The 15875-nt window shown below is 38.9% G+C and overlaps 1 protein-coding gene and 1 long non-coding RNA gene across 8 annotated transcripts in view; one reads left to right on the top strand and one right to left on the bottom strand.

Moving 5' to 3' along the window:
* The window catches only part of CTPS2 (CTP synthase 2), a 70726-nt gene that overhangs the window by 27320 nt on the left and 27531 nt on the right, over positions 1-15875 (top strand). For all 7 annotated transcript variants that reach the window (XR_014009176.1, XM_081198120.1, XM_081198119.1 and 4 more), the window contains 6 exons: positions 434-585; positions 1524-1656; positions 3430-3518; positions 4653-4747; positions 9525-9587; positions 9965-10008. Coding sequence is in view for 6 of the 7 variants with exons in the window: in XM_081198120.1 (XP_081054246.1) it covers positions 434-585; positions 1524-1656; positions 3430-3518; positions 4653-4747; positions 9525-9587; positions 9965-10008 (576 nt within the window). In the remaining variant the exon portion in view is untranslated. The remainder of the gene's footprint in view (positions 1-433; positions 586-1523; positions 1657-3429; positions 3519-4652; positions 4748-9524; positions 9588-9964; positions 10009-15875) is intronic.
* Positions 11280-15832, bottom strand: LOC308589255. The gene is made up of 3 exons (XR_014009179.1): positions 15690-15832; positions 15157-15304; positions 11280-11594 (listed from the first exon to the last, which is right to left on the bottom strand). It is a non-coding gene; the product is annotated as an uncharacterized lncRNA (long non-coding RNA).

Below are 15875 nucleotides of genomic sequence, written 5' to 3'. Positions count from 1 at the left end.
ACTCAGAAACCTTGGGTCCAGAACAATCACAAGTTTTAACAAAGAACAGATATTAGTTCCAGCTTGCATTAGTTCAGTGCAACGTGCAGCACCTTTGAGCTGGTCTCCTCGCATTGGCTTTGCTTGGTGTGATGTGTGAATCAGGCCTTTGTGTTTAGATTATCTGTGTGTATGTTGCACTAGGCACCATAGCAGAAGAGCCGTGTATCAGATTCATTTGGGGCACTTTTTAATGAATTAATTGAACTGATTAATTAATTAAAATGATTACCAGCTAGCTTTAAAGTATTTTCTTCCTTTTTAGCAATTTTTTAAAATAGCTATATGATTTTATAGTTTTTAAAATAGCTATATGTATATGATTTGTATGGATGTACTGTATCTTTCAATTTTAAGTTTCACGTATCAGTAATTTAAATTTTGTGTTTCATAGGTAATATTCATCCATGATGTTTCTTCCACTTACCGAGTACCTCTTCTGCTGGAAGAGCAAGGGATAATTAAATATTTTAAAGAGAGGCTGAATTTGCCAATTGATGACCAGCCAAGTGATCTTCTTTTCAAATGGAAGAAAATGGCAGATAGGTACTGTTCTTCTGTTTCTTCTTCTTCTTCTTTTCACTTTGCACCTGCAAATCTATTTGCCACAGGGTAGTGAATAACACAATATGCAAGCATAATTTTTAGGGCCTGTTTGTTTTGTGATGACTGTAGCAAGACAGTAGTTATAGTGTGCTCCCAGGGCTAATATATAATCCTGGGAAATGGCTTAGTAAGACTTGTTCATAGGTTAATATGATTTCTTAAACCTGAAATGTGTAATTTTGGACAATGAACACTGAAACAAAGGTTTTATATGACTTAGCAAGGTAAATTGTATCCAACTTGTCCTCTCTGATTTCTGTGCCCAACTTTGCATCCCCGTCACTGTAGATACTGATTGGGAAAGTATGAGGGAAAGATCTTTGCTGATTTCTACTTCTTAGAACGTTAGATTCCTGCTGGATCAGGTCAAAGGCCCGTTAGTTAAGCATCCTGTCCTCACAGGGGCCTACCAGATGCCTGGATGAAGCCCATGAGCAGAACCAGAGAGCAACAGCACCCTCTCCACTTGTGATTCCCAGCAACTAGTGAATCGGTCAGGCTCCGCATGAGAATTATTTCCATACCATCATCAATAATCACGTGTTGGATCTCTTTTTTCTGTCTTTATTTCCCCTGAATTCATAGGAATCGGTTTTAAAGATAGTCCAAAATCTGCCATTTGAGACAGAGCCCTTTGCCCTGCTTATTGGCTGGAGCCTAGTTGTAATAGAAGCCTTAGCAATCTGAATTTACAGCACTTCAGATTATGTTTTTCCATGGGTTTTTTTTTTAAAAAATCATATGTAAGAAATAGCTATTTAGACCAAAAGTAATTCAAGTTTATAAGTGGTTTGGTGACTTACTAAATATAAGAAAAAATGTTTCCTCCCCTCTTCCTTGTGGAAATTTGCACATTGATTGATCTTTTATATTGTCAGGTATGAAAGGATGTTGAAGACATGTTCTGTAGCTCTGGTTGGCAAGTATACAAAGCTGAGTGATTGCTATACCTCTGTTTTCAAGGCCCTAGAACATTCAGCCCTAGCAATTAACCACAGACTCAATTTAATGGTGAGGACTTACCGTATTTTTCCATGTGTAAGACGAGCCCCCTTTTTTAAAACCCAAGATTTAAGAAGTCTTAAGTCTCCGTAGGCAGCTGTGCGCACTTCCTATGTTTCTCTAATACCGCCTGCCAAGCAAAGGGATGGAACAGGCCCAGGAGGCACTTTCCTTGCAGTGCTCCAGTTGCTGTCCTTAACCTTGCGCGGTTTGTGGCACGGTTGTGGCATACCCAGCAGCCATGTATGTGCGAGAGAGAGCGGCACGTGCATCTGGGGGGGGGGGAGGAGAAGGAGAAGGAGGAGGCGACACTTGCGGGGAGCTGTGCCTGCCTCCCATGTGGAAACATGTCTTTGGTGGTGGAAGCTTTCACTGCAGCTGGGAAGATCAAGGAAATCTTGGTCGCTGTGTTGCTGAAAGAGAGACTGTATTTTTCTTTGTATAAGACAATCTAGCATAATTTAGCAAAAAAAATCGTCTTATACATGGAAAAATATGTTACCTTGCTTCCGTTCTTTGCATTCTCCTTCCTTACTTAAAAGCTAGGCTTTCACTTCATGAATATTGCTTAGAAATAAAGGATAAGTTGATTATAACTTAATGGGCATAGAACTATGGAGTGACTTGAACATGATGTTTATTTTGAAAAACGATACAGTAATTCCCTTAACTGGATTTGTGCATTATGAAGGGAATTGCATACATTTAACAAATACTAACATGGACATTTGTTGACTTTATTAATCCTATTTGCAGCATTAAGTACTAAGGCATTGATTTAACATATGACTAGGAATATCCATTTACACTTACAATTTTTCAACTGGCTAATCTACTTTAGGTGTAAGTGTTCTGTGGACTGTGGTTTTAACTCTGCACTCCTGTGTTCCCCAGGAGAGCATTTCAGTATTTATAGGAAACATCAGATCTCACTTTCCAAAGCAGTAAAGAGAGTTCAGAGGAAAGAGGGGAATATTCAGTATTGGATTACTCCTCCCCATAGAAACATCCGTGGCCTATAGCTGCAGTGTCAGTAGTGTCAATGGGATGTGTGCCATGCGAGGACCAGAGGAAGATTTGGATCCAAAAGATCCAGCGACTTCTCAGTCCCCCACCACAGCCCCAAACAAGGAGATCAAACTATGCCAGCCTTGGAGCATTTATGTGAAGTATTGATAGCAGCAAGCTTCTGCATTTTACAGGCTTTCTTTGGCTGCATGGGCCTGGCACATAACCTAAGCAGGATCTCACCCCCACTTGTCAGCTAATTGCTATTGGGAACAGGCACCTGCAGCCAATGCAAAATTGAACCCTGCCCTCCCTCCCCCAGCTGATGTCATGGGTGATATTAGCTGATTGATAGGTGGGCATGGCTTGGGGGGAAATGGCTTCACAGGCCAAACTGGACCCCCTAGTGGTTCAAGCTTGTCCTCCAGGCTGAAAGTTCCTCCACACCTGCCTTTCCATCATTTGGAAAAACAAAAAATGTAAAATAACTGCTTAAGGCATTTTCTATCAGAAAGTTAAGAGGGAATATAGTGATACAAGATAGTTTTGTAGCACAGCAAAGCTTTCATGTTGTTTAAATTACAGCAATCCTAGTCGTCTATGGAAAAAAGTATGTACCATTCTGAGGCGATGGTATTTTTCATGTATTCAGTTTTTTCCCCATTGGAAATTCCTATAGTTTTTTCATTAGTTATAGAGTATGAAGATCATTATATGAAAATAATTGTATTGTCTTGCACATGAATGTGAGTGTGTATGTGTTTTCTTAATTAGTATATAGATTCAACAGACCTTGAAAATAATACAGAGGTTGAGAATCCAGTGAAATTCCACCAAGCCTGGCAAAAACTATGCAAAGCAGAGTAAGTGGTGGTCTAGTTCTTAACCTCAAATAATTTTAAAAGTTTCCAGTTTCAATACCTTGTTGCCTTATAATTTCAAGTGCTTGCTTTTGTTAGTTTATTCCTTTGCAAATATATTGTACAAAGACACTTAGATTTGTTTAAAAACTCACATTAGACCTTAAGCCAGGGCTTTCCAAACTTTTCATGTTGGTGACACACTTTTTAGACACACATTATTTCACAACACAGTTATTCAGTTTTACCAGCAAACTGAAGATTAAACTAACCCCTTTCCAGCCCTGGGAGGAGCATAGGGAGTGTTCACGCAACATACCTACACACTGCTGCCGACAAACTAGCATGCCGCAACACACAGTTTGGAAAGCTCTGGCTTAAGCATTGGGATGCCTGTATTTAGAACATATCCATGCTGAACTGATACTATGATTTTGAACATGCTAATTTAAAGCAAAGCTTTCTGCAAAACTTACAATTTGTTTTGAGACTCTTAATAGGCACATAAAATGCCATGTAGACATGGAATTATAAAACTGAACACTTGACAAATGTAATGTTGATGGGTTGTTAAGGATGGCTTAAACTGATTGCAAATGCCTTGTGTTTTAAAATATGCCTAGTCTAGTTTGTTTTGCACAAATTTGTCAAATGTCATAAATTAAAATAAAACAAATGTAATTTAAAGTGTATATTTTCATTGAAATATCGTGGAAGCCTTTCTGAATGCTTCCACTATTTCAAGTTTACAATTCAAAGCACCGCCTAGGATTCATATTGTATGCACACTGTACACTTCGGCATTTTGGTCTGTAATTTGTGACTTGAAATTCTGGAGTAACTTGAACAATTTGGTGAATGTTAATAGAGATTTATAGTATTTGAAGCAGAACTGATCTGCTGTATGGTGATTATGATGTATTTGTACTGTCCAGTTTTCATGATGTGAATTTAGTTGTATCATAGCTGTATTATTCTTGGATCGGAAATCTGAACAAGCTGAAAGCTTTTGTGCACAGTGAAGTCTTGCTGCTGTTCCTGTACATACATGTCCCCCCCCCCAAATAACATGTTAAACTAACTTGCCATTCTATCTTCTCATCTGCTGCTGTGTTTGCATTTTGTATTTTATTCCAGTTGTATATTAGTTCCTGGAGGTTTTGGACATAGGGGCACAGAGGGAAAACTTCAAGCAATTTCATGGGCAAGAAAAAAGAAAAAGCCTTTTCTTGGTAAGACTTCAACTTCAGGAGTGGGCTGACTTGCACAGACTCATATATATAAACTAGAATCCATCTGCTTAACAGATGTGTTTTTGATTTACAAAACGTAAGTGTCCACTCACTCAGAGACTATTATTAATTAAGGCATGACATCTGTGATCAGTTGGCCTGAATATGCACTTCTTAGCGAAGTGCCCTACTAATTGAGATCAAGGCTCACCTAGTTCAGCATTTTAATTTTTTGCAAAAATCACAGCAGCACTAGGGATCTACTGGAGATCAACTCGCCCTACCCTCTGCCCAGTGTTCAAAACTCCCATTGTTCTAGGCACATTTTGTAACAGGGAAATTCATTAGTGCGAGCAGTTTCTGATCTCTGGATACAGTACTGCACCTAAGATTTCAGATTAAAACTGCAGAGTGGAAGGAAAGGAGGGCCTTTTTCTGCCTCCCCACTTCCAGCTACTCTCTGAAAACTAGAGAAGAGACCCTCTTAAGAATATTAGGGGGGTGGGCGGGGGAAGGACTAGACCGTGTGAAAAATGAACATAATATCTTAACTGCAGTTCATTCACTTTCAGCTTTGTATTCTTGTTATAAAACAGTGCACCTAGACATTCTGTTGTTGTGCCCATAACCTAGGATTAAGGTGCCATTTAGCTCCTAGCTTTCATATCTGTTTCTAACACTGCTTCTGACTATTCCTGCAGTACACTTGCATTTCTTACTGAATGTTTCTGACATGCAGCATGTTTACTCAGAAGTATATTGTACTGAGTTCAAGAAGACTTACACCCTCATAAGTGTGCATAGAGTTCTAGCTATAAGGTTAAACTAGAGAAGATGAAACCATACTGGAGGACAGTTTAGACCAGGAAAACAAAAGTGCATGGGAGGAGGGTTAAATTTCCCTTTCCATTTTCATGGCCCCAATCCAAGTCTGTCATGGTTTCATTTATTCAACTTTTTATAACATTAAGGCTATGTGATTGTGTATGACCTATTGTCTGTTCTTTTGCCCTCAGTGTTTAAAGTAAAACTAAACTGCTGAAAAAAGCAAAAAAGAGAAACTAAAAAAGCTTTCTAGTTCTTAGATAGGTTAATATATCCATTTCATTGGAGTATACAGTTATAAGTTTGGTCCCATTTAAATCGCTTTAGCAGGAGTAAACTAGGACTGGTCAGTTTTGATCTAGCAGGCATAATGAATCCTGTTGGGATTGTATTAAACAGTGAAAAACCTAATCTTTCAAATTAAATCCAAATCAAATGCTTAGCCCAATAGTTGCAAAGATAATTCTGAATTTTTATAAGGGCAAAAATGTCCACTGTAGTCATTAGTGCCTGAAAAAGATGCTCACACAGTTTAGGAAGTCTGTAAATTGGGCTAAACATTTCAGGAATATAAAAATTTAATTGGTCTCTTGTGAAAAAATGCATCATTAGTTTTGCATACTGGAAAGAGTTTCAGTTTTCACATTTGAAACTGAGGTTTGTTTTTATTATAATATGTTGCTACAATGTTGAGTGGGTGGGAAAGAAATTGGTTTGGATTGTGTTTGGAAACAATTTGTTGCTGTTTTATAACATGTAAGAATTTCTATGGAATCAGTACCATAGTGTCTATTAAGGTTTGATTTAAATGATGTACAAATACATATATTGTAGAAACTGCTCATGTGGAAGTTGCATTTTCTGAATATCCATAGTAGTTGGTCAGATATGGACCCTGGATTTTAATATTCCTGAATCTGAGCTCTAGACAGCGAATAGAGACAAATAATCAGCAAGGTATAGGGCAGGCTTCCTCAACCTCGGCCCTCCAGATGTTTTGAGACTACAATTCCCATCATCCCTGACCACTGGTCCTGCTAGCTAGGGATCATGGGAGTTGTAGGCCAAAGACATCTGGAGGGCCGACGACTTCCGGGTTGGCGCGACCTGGAAATGGCGGATTCCCTCCGAGCTGCGGAGGGAATCGGCTCAACCGAGGACGGGTCTTTGCCGCGCCGGCGACGCGGGGACCCTTAAAAACCGCAGGCGCGGAAGCCTGCGGACTGAAGACTCGGCGGGTGCCTTAAGCGCCCCCCCGATCCATGAAGAGCCTTTTTAAAGGCTGCGGAGAGGATACGGAGGGTGGCGTGGCACTGAGAGTCGATCGCTACCTCGGTGGAGCGAAGCCGCGAGCCATGACCGGAGAGCGCTGACTTTCTTCCTTGAAATTTGGACTGAAAGAAAAACCCGTGAGTGAGACGGAATTGGATTCTAAAAATACTATCCTGAATTGGAGACGACCGGGGGGTGTGCTAAAAGGAAGTCCGCACCCCCCCTTGCAGACCATCTAAGCAACGATATAAGAGCTAAGCTGGAGAGCCTACCCTTGGAGGGGTGAGTTAAAAAGGACACTAACTTCCAAGATTTAGCTAAAGTAAATTTTGAGCTGGAGAGTGGAGCTTTGGAAGCCTTCTTTTTGCTTTAAACAACCCTCCTCCCGGGCCCGGGAGTGTCCTGTTTCTGTGCCTGTGTAAGAGCTGCGGAGTTTGACAGCTGTCAAAGCTGTCAAACGGGCAGTTTAGAGTGGAAAAGTTGCTATTTAAGATCCCTCTGGACTATGTTGAGTTACAATTGAACTAAAATTGCTGGAAACAAAGTAACAATAATAAGTTAAAGGATTGTTGGAGAAAAGACTAATAAGTAACCAGATTCCCCCTAGGGGGAACTCTGTGAAACTACAATGGCTACAATGGCTGTGGATGGAAAGTTACTAGCGGAAATCGAAAGGATCTTTCAACTGGTGGGAATCCTACAAGAGCAGAGTTTAGTAATGAATAAACAACTTTTGACCTTGACTTCTGGAACAGGCAACTCTGCTGTTTGTATTGAGGACTTGAATGAGAAAGAATCCACAGCTGAATGGGAAATGATATCTAAAGAGGCCCAAGAGACTAAACAAGAAAAAGAGAAAGTAAAGCTGGGAAGTAATAACCAAAAGCCGACATCTGCGGAATACAGACAAGGAGATTATTGGAACACATTCACCACAAGTCTGCGAAAGATGCAGAAGATGAAGGAGGAGGCCCCGGGAGTTTATGGAATACAGGAATTTAAAATAAAGAAATATGATTGGGGCCTTCATTCTGACTTTGACTTTGAAGATGCAGGATTTGTGGAAATCTTCCAGCAGCTATTTTCAAATCTCCTTGTGGGAAGAGAATCGATGGTGAAAGAACTTTTTCCAGACTTGACGACTGGCACAAAGGACTACCAACAAGACCGGCGGAGAGGGACTGAAAGAGACTTGAAAGCCTCGGACGTGAGGAACCCAGGCTAAGAACTGTTATTTTGGATTTGTATTGGGAAGGGACAAAAACCGGGGATGGGAGGGAGGGAAGAAGAGAATTCTAAAAACACTCAAGACCTTTAGGTTTGGTTAATATGACTTTTAACTAAGACAAAATGAGAAATCGATGGAAGAGAACTTGAGTCCAACTTAGGAAAATCTATATTTCTTTATAAAAGAGGTAATAAGATGAATAAGATGGTTAAGAGGAGAAATACCAATTTGCTGACACAATTTTGGGAATTGGGATGCACGAGGGGGGGTGGGGGGAAGTCAGGGAACAGGGTTAGGAAATTAAGATTTTCTGAATTTATACATGTTTTTGTCTTCTGTTATTTTTGTGTGTGTTTTGTCTTTATAAAAGTTGAAAAACCAATAAATTTTTTTTTTAAAAAAAAAAGACATCTGGAGGGCCAAGGTTGAGGAAACCCGGTATAGGGGAAATGAGAGAAAGGAATTTAGGAGGTCAGCAGGCCAAGTAAATAGAGGGAGAAAATGTATGGAACATCAGTGTTTGGCCTGTGCATGTTTTGGTTTTTTTCCTAAATAGCAGTTGTGAAGTGAGGGGATCCAGATTGGGACTATGGGAAGGGAGAGGGGTACAAAAGATTAACAGTCCCTTCCTCCAGGCCATGGTTCCAATCTGCATGCCCCATAGCTGCCATTTAGCTAAGAAAAAGCAAGTATGCAATGGCCAATCACATTATTAACATCACATCTGGTTTGTACCTGAAAGGAGACGGAATAATGGGTGAAGTGTTAGAAGCAAATGGGGCATATGAGGGAAAGGCAGAGAGCATTATCATACTATTTGAGGAAGCGAGGGAAGAGAAGAATGAAGAGAGCAGTGTAATACTTAATAGGGGAAGAAGTAGGGAGAAGGGGAAAGAGGTATAGGATGTTGATGGTTCTGGATCAAGCAGGAGCCGAAGGGAAAATGAAAATATGGTCCGAGAGATAGGAGAGAAAAACAGAATCTTATGTCAAAGTCTGGGGTTGTAGCTTGAAGCAGTATTTGCACCACTAATGAATATATAGGTACTTACCTGTGGCAGGCACTTCCGGTAAGATTTTCATTGATTAATCTGGGCAGACTGCATTTGCCTATTTTGCAAATCCTGTGACTGTTTTGTGCTGGTAAGTTGAGGGTGAGCTGCCAAGGCTGTACTAGAAAATCAAACTTATAGGGTTCTGGCATTGCCAGGAAGAATTGTTCCCTCCACCCCAAACTACACTGAATTTAAATAGTGGTTAGTGAGAAGTGATATATTGCAGCAGTTAATGGAAAAATCTTTTGGCAAACACATTTGATTTCATTTTTATATTAAATTCCACTTTCCCATAATTGAGTTCTCAAAAACCAATAAATATGAACTGGGTCATGGCCTAGAATATAAAAAGTGTGAGTTTTTGTGCTCATTCATTCTTCTTTCCTGTTTCTTCTAGGGGTTTGCTTGGGGATGCAGCTGGCAGTAGTGGAGTTTGCAAGAAACTGTCTAAACTGGCAAGGTGTGTTACCTTCTATGAAAATTGTTCATTTAAAGCAGGGATGGGTGACATTTGCTAGCCAATGGGCTAGATCTCTCTGCCATGCCAATTTGACAGATGGACAAAGAATTGTCATTTTCTGACCCTCATCTTCATTCTTCTGTGGATGTACTCCTTATATTGGCCTTTAGCTTATCTTTATTTCCTGAAACAAGGACAAGTGAAATGCTCTAATTTTGAACATATGTCTCTCTCTAGATGTTAAAATTCATATGACCCCCCCCCAAACGTTTTGCTGATATACCGTATGTGCTAAAAACCTCTTCAAAATTACAAAGGTGCTATATTTAGTTTAACCATCTTTAACATTTTAAAATGTAGTTGCTCTTTTTCTGCAGATGCAAATTCTACAGAATTTAACCCAAACACAAAGAATCCTGTTGTAAGTATTGAATTTCTCCTTATGGTTTTGATAGATCTTTTGTGCTGGCTACTTAACAATTGTGTCAGTCATGGTGGCATTAAGAGAGGCTGAAAGTTTGTTTCCTCTGTAGCAGTGAGTGGGAAATCTGTGGCGCTCTAAATATTGCTGAATATGACTAGACTTCCATCTCTTCCAACCAGCACCAACCTGCCCAAATGTTGAGGGATTTTGGAAGTTGTAGCTCAGAAGGTCACATGTTCTCCATACCCTTTTCATATCCAAAGAAATAATTGACATTTGTTAATATTCCATTTTGTATGTTCTGGTGCTCAGCTCCAAGAGAGAAAACATATTTGGCACTTTGCCCTGATGATCTCTGTTCTCAGTTAATGAGACTTTCCATTAGACAAATTTAATGGGTTATCACCATTGCAATTGATCAAACTGTAGAGAGGTTGCATAACAGAGGTCATAGAGCAAATAAGTGAATCATTTGCAAATTGCTGGTTGGTTTTGGATAAATCTGTTTAAAAAGATCATTATCTTGAGGATTAGTAAATGAAGAAGTAATAACAGTACTAATTTTAGCAGTTCCACGTGGTCAGAAGAATTCTGGAATTACTTTAATCTCAAAAAACACCCTAACCATTATCATGCATTGATCAAGAGCTGACTAGTGTTCTGTATAGGATAATAGAGCTCATATTAAAGAATATGTCTCTGGTTGGACTTTTCAGATAGCTTTTGCCAAGTTCCCAGACTCTAAAAAGCCTTTGCATTAGGAGATGTACTCCTATTTCTAGGGTTCAAAGGCCAGCTAAAAAACAAGAACCAGAAGTTATGAATAACAGAGAATTTTACAGTGGAGAGTTGTAAACATCCGGCTAGTAAGATTAGGATTATTTGGTGCTGGTTGGTGCCCATTGGTGCATTCCGTAGGATCTAAGGCAGAGGGACCACCAGCTGGTGGAGCCAGAACCAGCGACCGACAGACCCAGTCCTAGACTGGTTATAACCAAAATGACAGGAGGGTGGCTGAGGGCAGACTGAGCTGGTGGGGCAGTGCTCCTTAGACACATAGCAGAGAAAGCTCATATAAAATGTCAACTCAGTGTAATGCAACAGTGAAAAGGGCAAAATTTTTAGGAAAGGGACTAGATATATATAAAAAGAAGTATTAACCATAGACTTAGTCCAGTTGCATATGCTTTGTGTAAACCCTTTAAATCTACTAGTCATGATTGTGCATGGTTTTACCAGTCATCATACATACATGGCTTGAAAGCAAATAAAGTAAATAAAGTAGATTTTTATTCAATGGCATCCATCGTTCCACAATGATTAAATTTAGCTTTAGAGAGATTCTTTGTACAAATGTAATTGTAAATGTCCATAATAGGTTGGTTTGGGGATCTTGGAAGTACTTTCTGTCTGTTGTCTCTTCATTGGATGCCTTAGGAGAGCAAACCGGTTATTCCAGCCAAATTAGACAATCCTGCCAAACTGCCTAACTTGCTCATCAGTGCCTTGAAGTCATTAAAGTTGATTTTTCCATCTTTATCCAAGTCCGCATATTTGGATATATCGTTGAGAGACATTGAACCCTGTAAGTTTTATTTGGGTGGTGGTAAGGGAGTGAAAAACAAAGCAAAATAGTTTTATATACGATAACTTTCAGAATAGTGAGTTACAGAACATATTTAAGCTAAATTTTTTCCTTGAAACATGGTTATCTATACACAATAATTTTGATTTTCATTTCCTTATAGGTGGTGTACAATTTTATCAGGTATATGTTGGGTACACCTATGAACAATTCTGGAACACTGTTTTCCCCCCCCATCAGCCCCATTCTGTGTTCTTCTTCCAAGTTAGAAACGGAGACAATATTCCTTGCCTTTCTCTCAGGAGTTAGAGGCTACATTTGGTTTGGGAAAACAGGATGTGGGACCAGGTGTAAAAAAGCAGACCTGCCCTGTCCTTTACTTGGCCTGAGTAAATGGCCTCATTGATGGGTGATGGAGAACTGGGAGAGTGGGCTTAGAAAAGAACTGTAATTCCCCTTCACATCCAACGTAACAGGCTTTTATTGATTTCAAACACTGCCTTTCAAAATAAAAATATAAAAATACAATTTTTTATATTTATAAATATTTATAAATATTTTCCCAAAGCATAATAGAAATATAAAATCAAAATATATCAAAACAGATACCTAAATCATAATTTAAACACTGAAACAGAAGTTTATAAAACAAATATGCAAAAGCCATTAATTATAATTGTAAGTTTTTTAACTGTTTTCAAAGTTGTTTTTCAAATAGTTGTGACTCGCCCCATGACCTTAGCGTTGAAGGGTGGGTAACAACTTAAAATACCAACAAAAGCAATAATAATTGACTCTAGGTTCACACCAAGATATGTAGCTTGAGTAGAGGGATGTTAAGAAGTGGGGCAGATAGGATCTGACTTAGTTCACAAAGGCTCTCAGTGAATTAACTGAGTACCATTCACATCTGTGGAAGAAAGATAAAGCACTGTACTTGGAGCAGTTAAGCTAGAAAGCTAAACCACTGAACTTTTGTCACGGTGCAAAATCTGCTCTGCTCTCAACAGTGGCTCAGCCTCCGTGGCCATTGCATACTCTACCTCTAGCAGTCCTCTTGTACTGAACAGACAGTCTACAGAAAGGTATAATAGGCCAGGAAGGCAAACCTAACTCGCTGTGCCTTTAACATCACAGCCAAAGTATGCTTTGGCCCTGCCCAAACCAGCCTTTAATTTAGGGAGATGGCAAGGCAAATGTTAAAATCTGATGACATAAGACTGACATGAGACCCATATTAGTAGGCCTCCATTAGCCTGTGGCTGGGATTTTGTTATTGTTATAGAAAGCAGACATGGCGTCTCTGTGCCCAGCTGCTTTTGTTCCAGGCCACAACCAGGATCACAGCACTGCCATTCACTAAACAAGTGCTTCCCAAGAACATTCGGCAACTATTTTTATTCCCAGGCTCCTGCCACGTAGGCTGCTTGTGGGAAAAGCAAGAGTAGATCTGTGGACGGAGAACAATCTCTTGGCTGTTGCTGGGAGGTGTGAAGGAACTTTGCATTGAAGTGAATGGCATGACCATGCTGCTGTGCGCCTTGTGAGAGAGGGTTAGGACTTCTGATCACCACTCTACATGGGGCACAAAGATTGCACTACTCTCAGTAGCTGTACCAGGCATGTTAACAGAAATAAGATACATTTGCAGATAGTTCTGTCTACTTTTGCAGAGCACATTAGCATTTTAAGCGTTTACTTTCGCACTGCTTTTTAAAAAGTGCAGCTGCACCCTTTTTCTCATACTTTGTTTTATTAGCACGCTATGTGGTTGTTTGAGACAGCGCATTTATCTCTTAGTATTTTAGCTTCTGTGCTAGCAAATGCTGTTTGTGAATGTGACCTGTGGTGCACATTCTTTTTGTGACATTCTTATCTACTGGGTATTATTATTTCTTTTAATATTTCTATGACTCACATTAAGCTGAAAGACGGTGATTGCCCACCTAAGTGGGTATCTGAACATGTATTTCTTCATTGTTCAAAACAAGCATTCTAGCCACTAGATTGTACTGATCCTAACAGCTCTGGTGAGTTACATTTTTCAGCTGTGATTTTCCCTTAATGTATATTCCCACTGTCCTTGCTGAACTCATCTTTTGTTCCAAAACTATTATAAAAGTTAACACTTACAAAATGAAACACTTACATTTTAGCAAGGAGCATATATTTTTTAAAGTACCTATTAATTGTGCATAGTTTTCTCTAGATTTAATTTTGCACAGAAATGGATAGACTAGACCAGGCTTCCTCAAACTCGGCCCTCCAGATGTTTTGAGACTACAATTCCCATCATCCCTGACCACTGGTCCTGCTAGCTAGGGATCATGGGACTTGTAGGCCAGAAACATCTGGAGGGCCGAGCTTGAGGAAGCCTGGACTAGACTCTTTGTTTCAGAAGGCACTGGAATGCTTATTATGATCTTAAACAGAACTTAAGCAAATTTGCTAACATTTACTCTATACACACGTATCAACCTATTCTTGTTTGGGCCTGTTCTGACAGAGTCTTGTTTATATCCATTGAACACTTTGGGGGTTTGCTGGAAGCTACCATATTAAAAACTGGATGCTACGATATTAAAAGAGAAAGAAAATTTTGAGGGCTTTATATTGTTGGCATATTCAGCAGGTTCACTAGGTAATTCTTAGAGCACCCTTCTGTTGTTCTAAGTCCTGACTTTGACATCTTTCCATTGTGGTTCTCAATTTATAATTTCCCCACCTATTCTGTAATCCAGTGACGCTCTTTATGTAAGTAACTTAGAGAGGACTCTCGCCTCAGAAACCAACAACTAACTTCAGCTAAAATAATAATTTTGTTTTCAAAATTTGATATTATAATCAACTTCCTTGTCTCTAGCTACTTAAGGTTCTAGCAGTAACTAAAATTTCACCATAACACGTTCATAGATTGCCCAGTGTTTTGTATAATCAAACCCATATATTTGTCTGAAGAAACCCTTAAAATGTTAATTAAAATGTTTGAAAAACATTTTGATGGAGAGATTTCAATGTTTGAAAACATGATTTCATCTAAATTAAAACTTTTCAAGTGCGATCAACAAAAACAATCTAAATATTGCAAATGTTTTTCTGAACAATATTTTCAGCATGTAAAGTAAAGACAAACATTCAAGCATCAGTGTACTAGATTTCTTTTTGCCTTGTTACCTTTTGTAAAACATGCTTTTCTTAGGATCAGATTATCCTACTTTTCTCAGGTTGCCTAACAGCTACAAATAATCATTATAGAAGCAGTTCATCAAAGTAAAGCCTGTATTAATTTCATTTAGAATTGGATATGAAGCTACATAAATTATTACAATGAATGGAAGCTGTTGTCTATCTTGCTGAATTATTCCCACATTGCTGTTCCTCCCCATCCCTCCCTTGCTGTCCAGTCATGTTTTAAACTCTTCAGAGCTTCGTTGGACTATGTCCCTTGTTTGTACTTTAGTGAGTTGGATTTGTTTGGAAAATACCACAAATTAGATGCAGGCTTCGGTAAATATTAATGTTATCTAGTGTAATTGGCAGTCCAATTTGGAAAGACTTACCAAAACATTCGAGAAGTGGCTCTGAATCAAACTTTTAAGTCCGTCCATGGAAAGCAGATGCTTGCTACCTTCTTTCATAGCATACTGAGTGAAGAGACTTAAGAGTTGGTCACTATTAAATTCTGCCATATTTTTGTATATTCGAAAGCTGTAAAAGAGCAAAGTTAACATATTTTGAAGTCTGTAGAGGGGAAATACATTGATTTAATACGACAACTGCATAGGTATGTGGAAAATGTAGTTTTATATAGCAATTACAATGAAGCCATTTTCTCTTAAGTTGCTAATTCAGCTCAAACAACATTAATTGCAAGCTAACTGACATCATATGTGAAACTTCTGACATGTAAGAAGCTGCGGTATTTTCTCCTGTGGAAAAACTTTATCATGTTTTCCTGATATATATTTTTCTTGGAAAGATAAAAACACATTTTTCTTTATACACTGTTGTGCAATGCATTCTGAAAGTAGTAGAATTGAGGACATTCATAGAAGACATCCAAAAAGACATAGAATAAATAAATCATATTTACCTAATACTCCAAAAGCAGAGGCTCTGCAAATGCAATGTGAGAAGCTCAGGGCTGAGGCATCCTTTTATGTCTCTCCCGCTCCACCCTGTTATGCCTCTCACTCCGCCTTGATTATGAAATTTGTCTTTGCTGACAGATGTTGGATGTGTTACATACTTTTAACATTCAAGTTTATTTTTTTAAAGA

The sequence above is a fragment of the Podarcis bocagei genome (genome assembly GCF_964188305.1).
Source record: "Podarcis bocagei genome assembly, chromosome: 6".
Taxonomy (NCBI): Eukaryota; Metazoa; Chordata; class Lepidosauria; order Squamata; family Lacertidae; genus Podarcis; species Podarcis bocagei.
The sequence above is the reverse complement of the archived record's forward strand: the minus strand, read 5'-3'. Positions and strand labels throughout refer to the sequence as shown.